This window comes from Chiloscyllium plagiosum, unplaced genomic scaffold, assembly GCF_037043375.1.
Source record: "Chiloscyllium plagiosum isolate Xiang-an unplaced genomic scaffold, Cpla_swu_hap1 HiC_scaffold_42, whole genome shotgun sequence".
NCBI classification, from domain to species: Eukaryota; Metazoa; Chordata; class Chondrichthyes; order Orectolobiformes; family Hemiscylliidae; genus Chiloscyllium; species Chiloscyllium plagiosum.
The window spans coordinates 32892976-32912968 of NW_028270180.1; the positions used below are offsets into that span (position 1 = coordinate 32892976).

A 19993-nucleotide genomic window follows, 5' to 3' on the forward strand; every position below is an offset into this window, starting at 1 on the left:
TCACTCGATCCTAAATGTTAACTCTGATTTCTCTCCACAGATGCTGCCAGACTTGCTGAGCTTTTCCAGCAATTTTTGCCTTGGTTTCAAACAGAGTGCGCCTGGCAACAAATTAATGACAGTTACTGAGAGGCAGGAACTCAGTAACCTCCTGTCCCCCTCATTTCACCCCATCTCTGTAAGTGAACACATTCACAACCGGAACTTGGGCTCTGAAGCTGAATGACTTCAGAATGAAACAAAACCAAAATTGACCGGTGGGGGGGTGGGGCAAGCTCAGTGCGCACGCGTGACACCGGCCCCGCCTACCTGCGTACCGAACCGGAAGCAGCTGCTGCCGCCGTCTGAGTCGTCACTTCCTCCGTGTTGTCATGGTTCTCGAGGCCTACTGAGCGTTTGTGGAGCCTCCGCCTGGAGTCAAAGGAGCGTTCCCTCTTGATTGATGTTACTCGGGGGTTCGGTGGCAGCGGCAGGAGGAGGAGGAGGAGGAGGAGGAGGAGGTGAGCTCCGAGCCGCCAGTCCCGCTCTCTCGCTTCAGGCCCCGTTATAAACCTCATCCGTCACAGAGGGAGTGCAGCAGCGAGGCTCACTAGGTTTATAACGGTGAGGAGAGATGGGTTTGTCTGGGCCTGGATTCACCAGGGTTCAGAAGGACGGGAGGGGATTTGACAGAAACATGTAAAATTCTAACAGGCTGAGGATAGACTCGGGTCGAGAGTGTGCCGCTGGAAATGCACAGCACATCATCTGAGGAGCAGAATCGGCGTTTCGAGCAAAAAGCCTTCATCAGACTAGGTGCAGGGAAGATGTTTTCTCTGATTGGGGGGGTCTAGTACCAGGAGCCACAGTCCCAGGATACTGAAAAGGTCATTTAGGACTGAGATAAGGAAAAACTTCCTCAACCAAAGATTTGTGGAATACCTTGCCAGAAAACGTTGTAGAGGCCAAGTCACCAAATATGTTTAAGGATCACCGAATAGATAGATTTCCAGAGGCTAAGGGTCATGGCCTTTGGGAAGAGCACAGGCATAAGGTATTGAGCTAGAGAGTAAGCTGTGATCATATTAATCAGTGTTCCCTCAAAGTGAGCACAGTCGCTCCCATGTTCTGCGTATGGTGGTCAGCATGCTGTTAACCTCTGGTTCCAGAAGTCTCTTGTGCGCGTAGATCTAAAAGGCCCACACAACTGGGAAGATAAGTACAGAGAATACTAATGTGATTGGCAGATCAGGTTTGATGGACTTAATGGCCTATTTCTCCTCTTCTCAACGTTCATCTTTTTGCAGAGTCACATTCACAGAGATCTGACTAAAGTTAGAAGAATGACCACCCAGGTAAATAAATATTTGTAAAAGATGTGAAATGATTTGTTTATCATGGATCCTTTTCATTTATTGACAGAATTTATCTTTCTGTTTCCAGTACAGTATCCTATTTAAGCAGGAACATGGTGAGTGTCCCTTCATTATCATTTGGAAGCAAATACCTAAAATTGTGAGAAGTTAGATCCAAATGCTTCAGCTGTGCAGACCTAGATAAAAGCATGTTTTAATTAAAGGGGAAAATCAAATTCTCCACCAACTCATTATTCATATGCAGTGTAAATGATTATGGTTATCACAGTTGTAACAATTGCAAAATTGAATGCATCAGTGTATTTATAGATTATGTTTGCATAGAACGGGAGGTCAAGCATTAGCTTGAAGATTAGTTCCTCTTGAGGAAGAGAAAGTGAGAGAAGTATGTGAAACACTATGTGAAACAGTATGTGAAATGGGCGCCACCTCCAGGAACCCGTGTTTAATTCAACCCTCCAGTATCTGCCTTTGTGGGCTTTGCATGTTCTCCCTCTATGTGGGTTTCCTCTGGGTATTCCAGTTTACTGCCACACTCCAAAGAATAGCAGATTGGGTGGATTGGCTATTATAAATTACCCATATTATTCGGGGATGTGCAGGCAAGGTGGATTTGCCATGGGAAATGCAGGGTTAAAGGGATGGGGTGGATCTGGGTGGGATACTCTTCAGAAGGTCGCTGAGGACTCTACAGGTTGATTGGCCTGCTTCCTCACGCATAGGGATTCTATGATTATGATTCTATGATATATTGCTAGGATGAAAAGCCGGATAGCTAAGTCCTAATGCTACAAACTGAGAGAATTCTATTCATTTCCATATGTGAGTTTACATATTTATGATGGGAGAATGGCACTTCAAAAAAGAAAGCAAGAAGGAGGAGTTTTAAGAATATTATTTAAGATAACCTTGAGGATTAGAAAATGAGATTTTTTGAAATTTTTTTCACTTGGGATGTTGGCATTGCTAGCTGGCCAGCATTCATTGCCCATCCCTAGTTGCCTTTGAGAAGATTGTGGTGAACCTTGAACCACTGCAGTCCACCTTTCACCCGCAATGCCATTAGGGAGAGAATTCCAGGAGTTTGACCCAGCAATGGTGAAGGAACAGCCATATATTTCCAAGTAAGGATGGTGAGTGGCTTGGAGGGGCACTCATAGGTGGTGATGTTCCTGTATGGTACACATTGGTGCTACTGACTCTTTGTGATGGTGGGAGTGAAATGAGAAATAATAATCTGATACCCCTGCTAGTATCTTATCACTGAGAGCACTAGGAGATATTTTCCACTTGAATAGAAATTCTGTCGAGTAGGGTTGTTGAATTCCACATCTTGAGGTCATTGGATCTTATGAATTTATAACTGAAGCAGTTTGTGAATTGATTAAATGTTTGTTACAGGAATCTATGATTTTGTACCAGTCAGTGAAGTCCTTTGAAAGTGTAGGAATTGGCCCGAATCTTTCAATCTGGGTTAGAATCCTTGTTGAAAATGTGTTGCTGGAAAAGCGCAGCAGGTCAGGTAGCATCCAAGGAGCAGGAGAATCGACATTTCGGGCATGAGCCCTTCTTCAGGAATCCTGAAGAAGGGCTCATGCCCGAAACGTCGATTCTCCTGCTCCTTGGATACTGCCTGACCTGTTGTGCTTATCCAGCAACACATTTTCAGCTCTGATCTCCAGCATCTGCAGTCCTCACTTTCTCTTAGAATCCTTGTTTCCAACCCAGCTCAGACAAAAGGTTCCTCTGTTACCTTCCCAGGAATTTTCCAGCTTGACATCCAGTGGGGAGTCCTTCACAACAAACTGTATTCTAGCAAACCGTGCAGCAACATCAGAATGGATTGTTACAGAAACTATGCCCCTTCTTACTGTAGTAGTTGCTGTATTTCAGGAAATGAAATGTTTAGTAGTTCCAAACTCTCTGACAGCTACTCTGAGCAGCTAAGTGGGACAGGGAGTAAGGTGGCATATGGATGGGTGAAGAGATACCATGGCAAGTAGATGCGTGAGGGAATGTGTAGCATGTTTTGGGTATTGATGAGTTTGGGTGTCTGAGTGTTTGATTGGGGATTGTGGGGAAGTCAGTTTTATAGCTAGCTAAACCTTTAGAGTAGGTTTTAATCTCTCTGGCGTTTCCTGGCTAACTCTAAAGATTAGTAAGTTGGAACCACCTGAAGTCAATAACTCAAGAGTTGGTGACTTTTTTTCAAAAGGTTCCAGACCCTAGTTAATTACCTATCAGAAATTTGAATCCCTCACACAACTGTAGTCGACAAGAATTGATTTTCAAGGAGTCCCAGTGCATCTTTCAGATTCCCTCTGGTCTTCAACCACCTGAAGACTGGAAGATCTGGGCCACTGCAATCAATTTGAATCCTAGTTCCCACAAACAGCAATGTTGCGAGTAGCTAATTAGTTTAATGATGTTACTTCGCTTTGACTGAATGTTTGATTGCTCCCACTGACTTTTCTTCTTGCCTGCTTGCTGTTCTTGTTGCCTGTCATTGTCATTGCTAATTGCTTGTTTAGCTCAACTTTTCATTATCTTGTTTCAAACTCTATAACTTTTTCGTTCTGGATGTTAGTTTTTGATTGGTAGCAGTTTTGAACCAATCAAATTGCATCCGTTTCTCATCTTCAAGGTTAAGGAAACTTTACACTTCCAATCAGCTTTGCAATCCTTTCTGCATATTAACTGTATCACTTATTTGTTGAAGTAAAGATCTTCAAATGAGTATTCAACACTTTGCTCCTGGTTCTAATCTCTTGATAGCTCATGAGGATTCTATCTGGTCTGTGGCTTGGGGAAAAAGTGAGAAGGATAGCTCAGAAACCATAGTGACTGGGTCACTGGATGACCTTGTTAAAGTCTGGAAATGGTAAGTGTCTGATATTCCGATTTGTGGATTTTGGAACTTTGTCTTGGTGCAAAAGTCAGCATCCTTAGATCAAAATAGTTTAATGGTTTAACTTTAAAGAACACTGGAGAAATAAGTAGGACTGGTTTGGTACTTTTCCCTTCAATCTAGACATGGGGACAACAGGCCGCAACCCACCAAATCTATGCCAAAACGGTTTGAATTTTTTGTCTTTGTTGATTAGAGACTAATTTAATTTAAATTTGAGTGACTGGGTCAGTTTGTACATGACTGATGACTTGTTTTTTTTTTAGTTTTGAAATCTTACATGCTGCAGGCTTGTGGTGTCACAATTCTTAAAGGTTTTGCTCTGGGATGTCACTTTGAAACTTGTACAAAGGAGTGGAATCAATTTTGATTTCCATTTCCATGACAATCTTTAAAATCTTACCATGTCTCACAGTGGTAAGATATTAAAGGAGAAATTATAATGAGAATTAATTTTATTCAATTCTTTAGTAAATTTGCCTCTTAAACCAGGCCGTGAATGATGCTGAGGCATCGGGTTGGAAGTATAGAAAAGGGCCAGTAGCTAAAAATAAACTAACAAATGATTTTTGTAAATTCAGTATTTTACTGAATGTTTATTCTTGGCTAGAAACATTCTTCAGTTGGGAATTCAGATTCACTTATATATTCTGTAGTAAACTAACGACCTGTTGCATGACCTCACTTGCTGCAATCAGTATTCACCCATACATGTATAAGCTGTAGGCAGTATTGCAATGTCCCTGTAACTCACCAAATGCTAAATGTTATTTGAATTCCATTGATATTACATGAAAGGTGTGTACATAACCTGATTTGTGCATGATCTAATTGAATGGAGCAGAATTGAGGGGCTTAATGGCCTATTCTGTTTGTTTGCACATTTCAACTTGCAATTGCCCTGACTAAATGTTTCAAATTCTGGATCAGTGGTGCTGGAAGAGCACAGCAATTCAGGCAGCATCCGACGAGCAGCAAAATCGACGTTTCGGGCAAAAGCCCTTCATCAGGATTCCTGATGAAGGGCTTTTGCCCGAAACGTCGATTTTGCTGCTCGTCGGATGCTGCCTGAATTGCTGTGCTCTTCCAGCACCACTGATCCAGAATCTGGTTTCCAGCATCTGCAGTCATTGTTTTTACCTAAATGTTTCAAATGCTTGATTGTTAGATGTTGTGTCCTTATGAGTAATACACTGTCTGTTACATGAAACTGATTATGAATAGCAGCAAAATATATTTTCTGGTTGAACTCCAGAGACTTGTAAGCAGCTGGTAACCTTCACAGAGGATAACAGGAGTAGATCGCTTAGCCCCTTGAGCCTATACCTCCATTTAATGACATCATGGCTGATCCATGACCAAAATCAAGTCTCTTAATACCTTTGTTAACGAAAAAAGCCATCAATCTAAGATTAAAAGTTGATAAAGCATCAATTGTCATTTGAGAAAGAGAATTCTGTGAAAAATTACTTTCTGATTTCCCTCCTAAAATATTTGCCTGCACAATTTTAAAACAATCCTTCCCAGTGCTAGCGGAAACACTTTCTCTCTCTGTCACATCAATATTTTAAACCTTTATCCAGTCATCACAAAAACAGCAGTAACCTTTTGCCCTTGTGATTACCTTGTTTTCCTAAATATAAATTTGAGCATGTGATATTAGAAACTTGTATTAGTCAGTCGAGTAATGGGTTTTGTAGTGTAGGCTGATGATCGAACTGTTGTGGACTTTGGTTGGGAGTGGCATGCAGGAGATCAGCTCTGTTTTTCGATTTTTGCTTCAGTTTCATGTATCTTTTCTGTTCCAGGGTGGATGAGAAGCTGGAACTGCAATGGACTCTAGAGGGTCATCAACTAGGTGTTGTGTCAGTTGACATTAATCACACTGGCACCACTGCAGCTTCCAGTTCTTTGGATGCACATATCCGCCTTTGGGATTTAGAATCAGGCAAACAGATTAAGTCTTTGGATGCTGGACCAGGTAATATTGTTTTCAATAAATTACTGCTACTTGATTACATTTGTGACTGTAACTTATATAATTAACAAATATTGGTTGAATTCTAATGATTGTGCATTCACATGTTATTCTCAACAATTTGAATCAAGTAGCTCTTGATATTGCTGTCAATGCTGAATCTTGCGGTTTGTTCCATGCATCTGGACATGATGAACTTTGTGTAGTCATTTCAAATGCCATCTCCAGCCAGTAGAGATCAGCTCCCATCTAACATAAGATGTTACTGTATCCTGGTGGATACTTGACAGATTACTTGATGTTATTCTGCAAAATATTCCTGATTTGAAGAGATGAGAAAGATTAAATTCAAACAAATTAATTCAGAAGCTGTTTTATATTCTCAAGTCTTCAAATTCAGGAAATTTCAGGGAGGTGGAGGGATGAAATGAAGGATTCAAGATCGAAGATCAAATAGTGATAAACATAGCCAAGAAAACGGATCAATTGTTTAAAATCTCAATGAACAGCCCACTCTAGTCACAAGAATCTACAGGTTTGAGGAGGAATCTGAAGTTGATTCAGTTTTCTGAGAGTTAATCTGCAGAGTAAAAGACATAGAGATCCACAGCACAGAAAAGGATCCTTAGACTCATTGCGATTCCATTCTGATTCCAATTTCTTGTATGCCTTGGCATTGCAAGTACACATCTAAATATGTCTTAAATGTTCAAAGGATTTCTGCAGGTACCACCCTGATGAGTTCCAGATTCCCCACACATCCTCGAAAGCTTCTGCCCTTTACCTTATATCTGAGCCTCCTGACCATTGATCTCTCCATCAAGTTTCTTCCTGTCAACTCATCTATGCTCCTCATAATTTTATAAATCTCAATCATGTCCCCCATCAATCTCCTCTGCTCTTAGGAAAGCAACTTCAGTTTAAATGCGTGTTTTGAGTTTGGGTGCCATGTGTTAGATTTAAATTGTAAATTAGGAAATAATTCACACAGTTTGTCTATCTGAACCTTCATATCAGTGTACAATCTGATAGTGATGGGCAGTGTTAAAACTCCATTCTCAGTGAAATGTGAGGTTAATGAATTGCTAGTTTATTATAACATTTACAGTTCAGTTGTGTGACAGAGGCTTTAGGTCCGTAACTGCAATTTATTTTCCATGATTGTCTTAATTCTCTGGCTGTTATAGAGTCATGGAGATGTACAGCATGGAAACAGACCTTTTGGTCCAACAAACCTGTCCATGCCGGCCAGATATCCCAATCCAATCTAGTCCCATCTGCTAGCACCCGGCCCATATCCCTCCAAACCCTCCTTATTCATATACCCATCCAAATGCCTTTTAAATGTTGCAATTGTACCTGCCTCCACCACTTTCTCTGGCAGCTCATTCCATACATGTACCACCCTCTGGTGAAAAAGTTATAGCTCAAACCTGGCAACATCCTTGTAAATCTTTTCTGAACCCTTTCAAGTTTCACAACATCTTTCCGATAGGAAGGAGACCAGTTTCTGTTCTTGTTTATTTTTTTCTTTGCCTCACTGACTTGTTATCTGCTCCTGACTTGTGAAACTCTTTCATGTTTTCAAGTTTGTTCAAACTGTGTACTGGACGGGGAATGTAGCAGCTTCAAATCAAATTAGATTCTCTAGTTTACTTGGCATTGATTTTTTTTTTCTTCCACAGCTTTGTGTTAAAATAACCAACACTGGTTTTAATGAAGTACTTTGTTTTCATTCAGTTGACGCCTGGTCCGTGGCCTTCTCTCCAGACGGCAAGTTTTTAGCAACAGGGAGTCATTTGGGGAAAGTTAATATCTTTGGTGTTGAAAGTGGCAAGAAGGAATCTTCCTTGGATACAAGAGGGAAATTCATCCTCAGTATTGCATATGTAAGACAAACCACAAGACTAATTTTATTTAGTTTATGTGCTATCTTGAATCTCGGTAAAGAATTTCCTTTCTAATTCAACTGAATATTCTCTCTGATCCATCTCCAGCAGTTTTCTCCTGCAAGTAGACCAGATTTCCCCCTACATTCAGGACTTTATTTTTACTGCATTTGCATATTAGCTGGGAACACGATCAGGGGCCATTATACTGTGAGCCTGATGTTATATACACAGTTTATGATCTCAGTGCCTCCCTACCTTGGTAATTTATTCCTTCAGCCAAACAATGCTCTGAAATACTCCTCCAATTCTGGTCTTGTATTCTGTATAAGTTTCCTTACTGTTCATTAATGGCCTTCATCTGCCTCGATCTGAGTGACTCGAAGCCAAATTCTGTTTGATACCTCTGCAATGAAGTGTTAAAGGCAATATATAAGTGCAGGTTGGTGCATGGCTTAATCTTGTGCTTGTAACCACATAGACTGCAAAATTGTGGCAGCCATGCTGATTATAATGGAAAGAGACTTGATAAGTATCTGACTGTTTCATGTTACAGTCAGTAAATGAGCTCAGAGTAACAGTAGTTTTAAATCTTGTCTGCTTTCTTTTGACATGCTCAAACTGAACAACCAATAGCAATTAGAGGCGAACCTATTTACCATGAACAAGAAAAATGTGTAAGCTCTTGTCTGATAGCCAGATGGGAAGTTACCTACCTGACCTTAACCATGTTTGGAGGTGGGAAATGTTACATACCAGAAAAGGATTATTAAACACAATTGCAGCATGTCAGTTCTCACACAATGGGCTGAATGACCCATGCCACTGATTTATTATGCCCTTAAATGTTGCTCTCTGGTGAAGTCTTTTATTGAGTGGAGTTGAATAGAATTAACTAGTTTCAGTGAAAAGTAAGCTGTTTGCTCTTTAACAATATCTGTGTTTTATGACTAGTTCTGTGTTGCTCAGTGCAGAATGTGAGAGCATCATGGGAAAATTCTTTTATGGCATATGCAGTATGTTGATTCATGTTATAAAAGATGAATCTTGTGGTCACTGCAGAGTCCCGATGGGAAGTACCTCGCCAGCGGTGCTATAGACGGTATCATCAACATATTTGATATTGCAACTGGAAAGCTTCTGCATACGCTAGAAGGTAAAAATGCTGGGGTTCTGCATGAGCGATAAGTGGAAACCAATTCTGACACAATGTGTAATCCCAAATTGTCTGGCTGATGTGACTCTAGTGGCACTCAAGAAGCTCGGTACCATCCAGGAAAAAACAACTCGACTTGCAGTAGGTCAGCATATGGTGTGATTGAGGAAAAGGTCAACATTAAGTCAAGTCAGTCGAATCGGAAGAACAGGCAGGGCCATGTTGATGAACATAGCCAGATGGTGGTCTCAAATGTATTTGTTTTAAAGCAAGGAGTATAACAGGTACGGCATATCAGCTTCGAGCCTGGATTAGGAGATGGAACTATGATGATGTAGTCATTAAAGGAATTTGGTTGAGACAAGGGCAGGACTGGCAACTCAGTGTTCCAGGATTTAGATATTTAGATAGCGAGGAGTGTATGGAGGTGGGGGGAAGTTGCATTACTGATTAAGGAGAATGTCAGAGAGGATATCTGGGAGAGCTCATCCAGCAAGGCTGTATGGTCTGGGCTCAGGGATATAAAGGTGCAATCACTATAATTTGGCTATGCTTTGGGTCTCCTAATAGCCAGTGGGAGATGGAGGAACGTAAGCAGATCTTAGAAAGATGTAGAAAAACAACAAAGTTGTTGTCATGGGTGATTTTAATTTCTTAAAGATTGACTGGGACTCCCTTATTGTCAGGTGTTTAGATGGGACTGAATTTGTTAGGTGCATCCAGGAGGGTTTCTTGAAACAATATGTATGTAGTCAAACTAAGGAATAGGCTGTACTATACCTTATATTGGGGAATGAGACTGGTCAGGTGATCAAAGTTTCATTGGGGAAACATTTTGGGATCAGTGGTCATAATTCAGTCATTTTTAAGATAGTAATGAGTAGAGTAAGAATGGTCCTTGGGTGAAGGTTAAATACAACAGTATTAGGCAGGAACTGGAGTAATTAGATTGGGGGCAACAGTTAAAGGGCAAGTCCACATCTAACATATGGGAACCTTTTAAATGCCAATTGATCAGATTTCAGAACCAGCATCTTCCTGTGAGGTTGAAAGATAAGGATGGAATGATTCGGGAACCTTGGATGAAAAGAGATATTGGAAGTTTAGTCAAAAAGAAAAAGGAAGCATATATGTAACATTTAGGAAACTGAAATCAACCAAGCCTCTTGACGAATATAAAGGGAACAGAAAATAACTCAAACAAGGAGTTACAATGCCTACCTTGGCAAGTACGATTAAGGATAGTCTCAAGACGTTTAATATGTACATTAGGAGCAAGAGAGTAGCTCAGGCAAGGGGAGATCCACTCAAGAACAACGAGGGATTTGTGTGTAGAGCCAGAGGAAGTAGGTGAGGTCATTAATGATTACTTCTCATTGGTATTCGCGAATGAGAAAGGCATGGATGATAAGATTAAGGAGAGGTATGTTGATATTCTCGGGCATGTCAATGCAAGTCTCCAGGCCCTGATGGATTCTGTCCCAAGATACTGAGGAAGGCAAGGGAGAGGATTGCTGGGGCCTTGACAGAGATCTTTGCATCCATTTTAGCCAGAGGTAAGGTACTAGAAGACTGGAGAATAGACGATGTTGCTTCTTTGTTCAAGAATGGCAACAGCATGATCCAGGAAATTATTGGCCAGTGAGCCTTACAAGATTAGTAGGGAAATTATTGGAGAAGATTCTTAAGAACACACTTTACTCGCATTTGGAAAATAATAGACTTATTAGGGATAATCATTGTTACATTATACAGGAGAGGTCTTTTCTCATAAATTTGATTGCGGTTTTTGAGGAAGTGATGAAGATGATTGAGAGTGGGACAGTGGATGTTGTGGATGTTCACTAAAGCGTTTGACATGGTCAAGTAGGCTGATTCCTTTATCACATTCCTGATGAAGAGCTTCTGCTTGAAAAGTCAACTCTCCTGCTCCTCAGATGAGCCTGAGCGGCTGTGCTTTTCCAGCATTGTAGTTTTTGACTCTGATCTCCAGCACCTGTAGTCCTCACTTTCTCCTAGGCTGATAAACTACATTAAACTACATGGGATCCACAGTGCTTTGGTAAGTTGGATATAAAATTGGCTTGGTCATAGAAGATAAAAGGTAGCTGTGGAGGGGTGTTTTTTGACTGGAGGTTTGTGGCCAGTGGTGTTCTCCAGGGATCAGTGCTGGGACCTATGTAGTGTTTGATAAGAATTATTTGGATGAAAGTGTGAGTAGTCTGATTACTAAATTTGAAAACAACGCAAAAATTAGTGGAGTTGTGTAAGTGAGGAAGGTTAAAACAATGACTGCAGATGCTGGAAACAAGATTCTGGATCAATGGTGAATCAGTTCAGGCAGCATCCGAGGACCTTCAGCAAAATTGACGTTTCGGGCAAAAGCCAGAATCCAAGTGAGAAAGGTTGTCAAAGCATGTAGCAGGACATAGATCAGTTGGAAAACTGGGTGACGAAATGGCAGATGGACATTAACCCATACAAGTGTGAGGTGATGCATTTTGGGAGCTCAAATGTAAAAGGAATGTATACAGAAAAGTGTACTCTGGCAGATTGAAATGATAGTTACCTGGTCCAGGTGATCGAAGAAGGTGTGTACACGTTGGAAATATCAAATACTAGGGGACACCAGTTTTAAGGTAAGAGGAGAAAAGTTTAAAGGAATAGTACAAGGATAGATTTTTATACAGAGGATAGTAGGTGTCAGGAATGCATTGCCTGGGAAGGTGATAGAAGCAGATATGATAACAGTGTTTAAGAAGCATTCAGACAGGTATATGAGCAGACAGGTAATACAGGGACACAGACATGTGTAGGCAGATGGGATTGGCATCATGGTCGACACAAACATGGTGGACCTGTGGACTTGTTCCTGTACTATGTTCCTGTATTGGAGCCCACAAACTGTAAGCGATTAAGGCATGGCACGATGGCTTAGCGATTAGCAGCGCTGCCTCACAACACACACGGATCTGGGTTTGATTCCAGTCTTGGACAACTATGGAGTTTGCACATTCTCTTCAACATGGGTTTCCACTGGATGATCTGCTTTCCTCCCACAGTCCAGAGATGTGCAGGTTAGGTGGATTGGCCATGCCAAATTGCCCGTAGTGTGCAAGGACCTGTAGGCTAAATGGATTCGCTATGGGAAATGCAGGGTTACAGGGTTCGGAGGGGAAGGGGTGTACTTCGTGTCTTGCGATGCTGTTTGGAGGTCAGTGTGGATTCGATGGGCTGATTTCCACTGTAGGGATTTTATGATTCAAGAAGGCAGCTCACCACCACCTTCTCAGGGGAAATTAGGGATGAGCAACAGCCAGGGATGCCTGCACATACCAAGAATAAAACATTTCTTAGCTATGGCATGAAATTGGGTGAACAGAAAAGTGTGGATTCAGGCTTGTAATCCTTCATGTGGTTATTTTCTATGGAAGGTGAGAGGCCATTAAGCACCAGCAATCAGTGTTGCATTGACTGGGCCGGGTGGGGGGTCAGTGGTCTTTAAGGAGTTTGCGGCTTGTTATGTGCTGTCAGTGACAAAGGAATGATACTTGTTGCATAAAATAAACTTTACTGAACAATCAAGTGACATCTCCAACAAGAATTTCACCTCTATTGCTGTGTAGTGTCTGAGTGTGGGGTCTTGAGGTTGTCCAAGCAACCAATCACTTTTTAAAGAATTCTAAGCGGTACCAAGCAGAAAATCAATGATCACTAATGGAAGATCATTTAATTTTTTTTTACACACGTTAAAGATGGGATATCTATGAGGGATGAGGCTAAAGTATTGCAACAAACCCACGACTCGCACAGTTACCTCGACAATACATGCTTAAACCCCACTCCCTGCAACGATTCTGTCCCATTCTTCCAATTCCTCCACCTCCATTGCATCTGTTCTGATAGTGCTAACATCGAAAGAGGGGTCTTCCAAATGTCTACCACTTTCCTCAACTGTGTGTTCCTGTGATTGACAGGGACCTTAGGCATGTCCAATCCAACTCCCTCACTTCATCCCTCATCCCCTCTGTTCCCTTGCACAACACCAATAGCACCCCCCTTGTCCTCACCCACAACCATCCACATCCATGCGCCACCATTTCTATCATGTCCAGTGAGATGCTACCATCACACGTTCTCTTCTCCTCCCCTCCCTTGTCAGCATTTCACAGGAACTGTTCCCTCTGGGGCAGCTTTGTCCATTCTTCCTCCATTCCCAACATCTCCCCACAACCCATGACACCTTCCAATGTAATCACATAAGGTGTAACACCTGCCCGTTTACTTCCTCTCTCCTCACTACCTAAGACACACTTTCCAGGTGAAGCAACAATTTACTTGCTTTTCACTCCGTCTAGTCTAGTCTGGTGTATTCACTACTCATGATAGGGTCTCCTCTACACTACAGAGACAAAGCTTGGACAAGGTGACTGCTTTGTAGCATACCTACATTCTGTTCACAAAAATGACCCTGCGCTTCAGTGTGCCTGCCACTTCAACCCACAGTTCCCTGCTCATCATCTCTGTCTTGGGCTTGCTACAGTGCTCCAGCGAAGCTGGAAGAACAACACTTCATTTTTCACTTGGGAACGCTGCAATCTTCTGGACTCTATCAAGTTCAATAATTTTGCAGCCTGATCACTTACACCCATATTCATACTGAAAATGTGTTGCTGGAAAAGCGCAGCAGGTCAGGCAGCATCCAAGGAGCAGGAGAATCGACGTTTCGGGCATGAGCCCTTCTTCAGGAAGCCCTTCTTTCGGGCTCATACCTGAAACGTCGATTCTCCTGCTCCTTGGATGCTGCCTGACCTGCTGCGGTTTTCCAGCAACACATTTTCAGCTCTGATCTCCAGCATCTGCAGTCCTCACTTTCTCCTAGAAGATTTTAACCTACTGCGAATCCTCTTGCAAGGATGCCTTTCTTGAAGAAGCTCTCTTCCTCCTACCTTTTATCTTAGCCTGCTTGGCACACTTTCCTCATTCCTGAAGAAGGGCTCATGCCTGCAACGTCGATTCTCCTGCTCCTTGGATGCTGCCTGACCTGCTGCGCTTTTCCAGCAACTCATTTTCAGCTCTGATCTCCAGCATCTGCAGTCCTCACTTTCTCCACCCATGTTCTTACCCCAACCCGTACATCTAGGCTTTGCTATCACATTGGCTGCTAGTACAAATAACCCATTGTCAGCTACTAATCCCCATTAGCAGCTACTGCTATGTCTGCCCCACTGCTTTTCTCTTTCCCTCCCTATCTGGACTCCATTCCACCTACCATTTACTCCTTCCCCTACCCTTCTCTAGCATATATGCTAACCTTTTTCTAATTACAATCAGTTCTGAAGAAGGATCACCAGCCCTGAAATGTGAACTCTGATTTCTGTCCACGGATGCTGCCAGATCTGCTGAGTTTTCCAGCAATTTCTGATTTCCAGGATCTGCAGTTCTTTGGCTTTTTTTTTGTTTCATGTTTGTCAATTGGGTTGGCTTTCATAATCTTTATCAGCTGATGACTGTGAAGGCTCTTGTCAAGTTGTTTAATCTACAGTAGCCTTCTGGAGGCTCTTTTCAAACATCATCTATTGGTACATTTCATTATTCACCTGGAAGATCTTGGGTCAACTGCAGCCCAGATAGCTGTGTCTCATTCTTTTCTTTTCTTTTAAGTGTACTACCTTATGTTAGTCTGTCTCTTCGTTGTAGAATGTATGGATCAATAAGAAACTGTATTCCTGTAAATCTTTGCATTCTAATACAACAGGATAGCTACTAATCTGAGGCAGCTCAGTGGTTAGCACTGCTGCCTCACAGCACCAGGGTTTGATTCCGGCCTCAGGCAACTGTCTGTTTGGAGTTTAGACATTCTCCCAGTGTCTGCATGGGTTTCCTGTGGATGCTCCGGTTTCCCCCACAATCCAGAGATGTGCAGGTTAGGGTGAATTAGCCATGCTAAATTGCCCACAGTGTTCAGGGATGTGTAGGTTAGGTGCATTAGTTATTGTAAATGTGGAGTAATAGGGTAGGGGAATGGGTCTGGGTGGGATACTCTTCAGAGGGTTGGTGTGGACTTTTTGGGCCGAAGGGCCTGTTTCCACACTGTAGGGATTCTTAACATTTTCTAATATAAAACTCCAAACTCCCTGTCCATCATTACATGTAATTCTGCGATCGGGCAACAATTTCTAAATAGTCCTGCCTGTGCTAGGTGCACTGACAACCAATTTAAAATTGTTAATTCTTGTTTACAGTGGTTCTCCACAGGAGAAAGTGAGGACTGCAGATGCTGGAGATCAGAGCTGAAAATGTGTTGCTGGAAAAGCGCAGCAGGTCAGGCAGCATCCAAGGAGCAGGAGAATCGACGTTTCAGGCATGAGCCCGAAAGAAGGGCTTCCTGAAGGAGGGCTCATGCCTGAAACGTCGATTCTCCTGCTCCTTGGATGCTGCCTCACCTGCTGCGCTTTTCCAGCAACACATTTTCAGCAGTGGTTCTCCACATACTGCAAACTGCATCTATTAAAAAAACAACCTGACCTTTGCAGACATGCACTGACTGTTCCTGTATAAACTAAACAAGATAGATGACAGCCATCCCCTGTTTCATTTCTCAGGGTAATGTCTTGACCAATCAGGTATAAATCTAAACAGGGGTGGGAATTAATATTGGTCATCATCTGACACGTGTATTCTCCATGGTGCTGGCCAATCAGTATCTCGTTATTTAAAAAACATTGATCCTTTTCACATTGGTATTTTTGTAAATTGTTCTGATTTTTAAAAAAACTTTGGTAAGATGTCTTTTGTCAGCAATCTTTTAAAAATAGTTTGTTTTTTACTTTTAGGTCATGCCAAGCCAATTCGATCTCTGACTTTCTCTCCGGATTCTCAACTTCTAATTACAGCCTCGGATGATGGCTACATCAAGATTTATGATGTGTAAGAAATTTTATTATACCCACTTCATTTATTTGTATTAGATGATGTTCTGGTAATTCCAATACATGGTGTGGGTGCAGTTAATACAACTCCTAAATCTGATCATTCCTACAGCCAACATGCCAGTCTTGCGGGTACACTAAGTGGTCATGGATCTTGGGTACTGAGTGTCGCTTTCTGCCCAGATGACACACATTTTGTATCAAGGTAATGGTGGAATGAGTGCTTTAAATTTTGAAATACTCTTTCAAACTCTCAGACTTGAAATTATGTGATGCGTCATTAACATACAAAGACTTGAGAGTTTCTTTAAGACTCTCTCTGCCATTTCAATGGGGACATTCACTAGTTTAAATTAATGGGTTGGGGAATTTCAGACTAGCTTTATTTGTGCACTAGTGTCCAATATTGCGGCTTTGCAGCCTGAGTGTCCTATTGAATTCCAAAACTAAGGTTTCTAAGGCTATTCAGTTGGTCTCTAACCCTATCAATAGAACAACTTGTGATCGGTGCACCTTGTTTTTAATCTGAGAGTAGCAATAATAATTTCAGAACCTTTTGTCAACAGTTTCTCTGTCACATAGTATCTGACTGCCCTCAGCCTTCACTCCTTGCTCGTGGACTTTGGTCAGAGCAGAGGCGCAGGCACTGTGGGGTCAGGAATTGAAGGAGCATGGTGAGGCTTGAGAGGGGGGGAATGAAACATTGGGGCCTGCTTGGTGCACATTTGTTTTTTCATCGTATCTGTGCTGTATTTCCTACCGGTTTGAGGTGATTTCTGATCAAATTGATTTAGTTGAAAGATAAATGTGGGAAAATGTACAGCTATATTTTCTTTTACATTCACTGTGTAATCAAGGTGCTGATTTGTGAAATCGTCGAATTCCTACAGTGTGGAAAAAGGCCACTCCAACCACTGAATCCACACCGACTGTCAGAAGAGCATGTCTCCTACACCTACCTTATAATCCACATTTACCATGGCTAACCCACCTACGCTACACATCTCTGGACACTATGGGAATGTTAGCATTCCCATATGGGAATGTTAGCAAACCCACACAGACATGGAGAGAATGTACAAACTCCACACAGTCACCAAAATGGCTACCAAAGTGCCACCATGCTGCCTATGGGATTACTTTTTTTATTTGCTTTTTTTTGACTGTGGGCCAGCCAGCACAGAGTCAGTCCACTAAACTGAGGAGACTCTAAATCTCCTGCCTATGGCATTATAGAGTAACGGAGGCCTTTCAACCCATTGTGCTATGCTGGCTGTCTAGTTCTTCTAATTAGCCTGACACTTCTGCTCCCATAACCCTGTGAATGATTCACCAATTTGAGTCAGAGGTGTATGGCTTACTCCTGTTCCTAGTCAGATTGTTTGTAACCAGTTGCATGTTTTCTGCAACAGCTCTTCTGACAAAAGCGTAAAGGTTTGGGATGTTGCCTCAAGAAGTTGCGTGCACACCTTCTTCGATCACCTGGACCAGGTAACTATCCTTCCAATCTGCCAATGTACAGTTTGGAATTCTCAGCAGTAAATATTGTAGTTCTGTCTCTTTGATCTTAAAAATGCTTCATTACATAGACATTTTAAGTAAAACCATGTTGCTTTCTCAACAGGTCTGGGGTGCAAAGTACAATGGGAATGGATCAAAAATTGTCTCCGTTGCAGATGATCGTGAGATCCATATTTATGATTGTCCAATCTGAAGTTTGCTTGCACTACGTAAAGTTGCACCCTCAGGGTGGTGCAAGAGTGCACAAGCTCAGAGTGGTGCCTATGTGGGAATGGGTGAAAGCCAATAAGCTGCTTTTTATAATGACTGAAATATTATGGAACCAAAAGGAGGGATCATGGAGTCCTGTTTGAACCAGATCAACAGTTCCAGGTTTTGTTTTAATTTGATATATATGGCTTTTCCCACAAAAGGAACTTTTATTGTATTTCTGTCGATGTTGTATCCCATTAAGGCTTAATTTTTGTTCTTATTCATGAGGTTGCCTGAATAAACCATGTTTTATAAATGTGGTGTACTGTGATTAATGCAGCCAAAACCCTGCACTGATGGGAACAATAGCTTATGAACTGTTTAGACCGAGGCTTCCCAAAGTGGGGTCAGGATCTCGAGTGGAGCCGTGAGCTCCAAAGCAGCGATGGCTGACTGCGCTACTCACCTCATGCCTCACATAGGTCTTCTCCTCTCACTTTCACAGGTAACCGAGGGATTGTGACCACTTTCAAACCTTGAAATGAGGGTCAATGCTGGGAAACATTTTTCGAAGCACTGGTTTAAACTGTTTTATGGGTTAATTTGTCAGTGTCGCTTAGTTCTGGGCTGAAGCTTAGATTACTTGCTTTGGAAGCAGGCACTTTATTGGTGTTTACAGGCACAAAAGGGAGGCCCATTGTATCCATACTGGTAAACAAAAATCTGACAGCACCAATCTTATTTTCCAGCTCTTGGACCCATAGCCTTGGAGGAAATGGCAATGCAAGTGACCATCTAAACATTATTAAATGTTACAATAGTTTCTGACTCAATATTCACTACAGTAGTGGGTTACAGATTCCCAGCATACTTTCTTCAACTCTCCATTTAGCTTTCTATCACTTAACTATTGCCTCCACTATTGACCCCTCCTCTAATTGAAGACAATAGTCACAGGTGAGGTGCCAGAAGTCTGGAGGTTGGCTAACATGATACCGTTATTTAAGAAAGGTGGTAAGGACAAGCCAGGGTACTGTAGACCTGTGAGCCTGACATCAGTGGTGGGCAAGTTGTTGGAGGGAATCCTGAGAGACAGGATTTACACATATTTGGAAAGGCAAGGACTGATTAGGGATAGTCAATATGGTTTGTGCATGGGAAATCGTGTCTCACAAACTTGATTGAGGTTTTTGAATAAGTAACAAAGAAGGTTGAAGGTAGAAGTAGAAGGTGGTGGTGGTGGAGAGTTTTTCAGACTGGAGGCCTGTGAAGTGGAGTGCCACAAGGATCGGTGCTGGGTTCACTACTTTTCGCCATTTATATAAATTATTTGGATATGACAATAGGAAGTTTGCAGATGACACCAAAATTGGAGATATAGTGGACAGCGAAGAAGATTACCTCAGATTACAATGGGATCTTGATCAGATGGAGTTTAATGCAGCGAGGTGCTGCATTTTGGGAAAGCAAATCTTAGCAAGGCTTATACACTTAATAGGAAGGTCCTAGGGAGTGAACAAAGACCTTGGAGTGCAGGTTCATAGCTCCGTGAAAGTAGAGTCACAGGTAGATAGGATAGTGAAGAAGGTGTTTGGTATGCTTTTCTTTATTAGTCAGAGCATTGAATGTAGGCATTGGGAGGTCACGTTGCATATGTACAGGATGTTGGTTAGGCCACTTTTGGAATGTTGAGTGAAATTCTGGTCTCCTTCCTATTGGAAGGATGTTTTGGATCTTGAAAGGGTTCAGAAAAGATTTACAAGGATTTTGCCAGGGTTGGAAGATTTGAGCTGTAGGGACAGGTTAAACAGGCTGGGGCTGTTTTCCCTGGAGCGTTGAAGGCTGAGGGGTGAAATCATAGGGGGTTATAAAATCATTATGAAATGGTAAATAGACAAAATCTCTTCCCTGGGGTGGGGGAGTCCAGAACTAGAAAGCATAGGTTTAGGGTGAAAGGGGAAAGATATAAAAGGGCCCTAAAGGGGAACCTTTTCATGCAGAGGGTGGTGTGTGTATAGAATGAGCTGCCAGAGGAGGTGGTGGAGGTTTGTATAATTGCAGC

The 19993-nt window shown here is 42.0% G+C and overlaps 1 protein-coding gene across 3 annotated transcripts; it reads left to right on the forward strand.

The window, feature by feature from the left end:
* Positions 1-389: 389 nt before the first annotated feature.
* On the forward strand, positions 390-18247 carry skic8 (SKI8 subunit of superkiller complex). Of its 3 annotated transcripts, none has more exons than XM_087981975.1 (11): positions 390-500; positions 1287-1334; positions 1423-1450; positions 4131-4236; positions 6072-6244; positions 7982-8130; positions 9193-9286; positions 16123-16216; positions 16331-16423; positions 17631-17709; positions 17843-18247. In XM_087981975.1, exons 2-11 carry the CDS (start codon positions 1323-1325, stop codon positions 17930-17932), a joined length of 918 nt encoding a protein of 305 aa, XP_087838101.1. In that variant the 5' UTR covers positions 390-500; positions 1287-1322; the 3' UTR covers positions 17933-18247. The 3 variants fall into 3 exon arrangements, with proteins under 3 accessions (XP_087838101.1, XP_087838100.1, XP_043536090.1); XM_087981974.1 differs by having other exon boundaries at positions 396-489; positions 1285-1334; XM_043680155.2 differs by having other exon boundaries at positions 455-603.
* Positions 18248-19993: the final 1746 nt, after the last annotated feature.

What these genes read in the sequence shown, in the direction of transcription:
- skic8 (XM_087981975.1), top strand. An exon ending in TACATCAAGATTTATGATGT is followed by an intron (nt 16,217 to 16,330) that starts GTAAGAAATTTT and finishes TCATTCCTACAG; the next exon opens with CCAACATGCCAGTCTTGCGG. An exon ending in GACACACATTTTGTATCAAG is followed by an intron (nt 16,424 to 17,630) that starts GTAATGGTGGAA and finishes TTTCTGCAACAG; the next exon opens with CTCTTCTGACAAAAGCGTAA.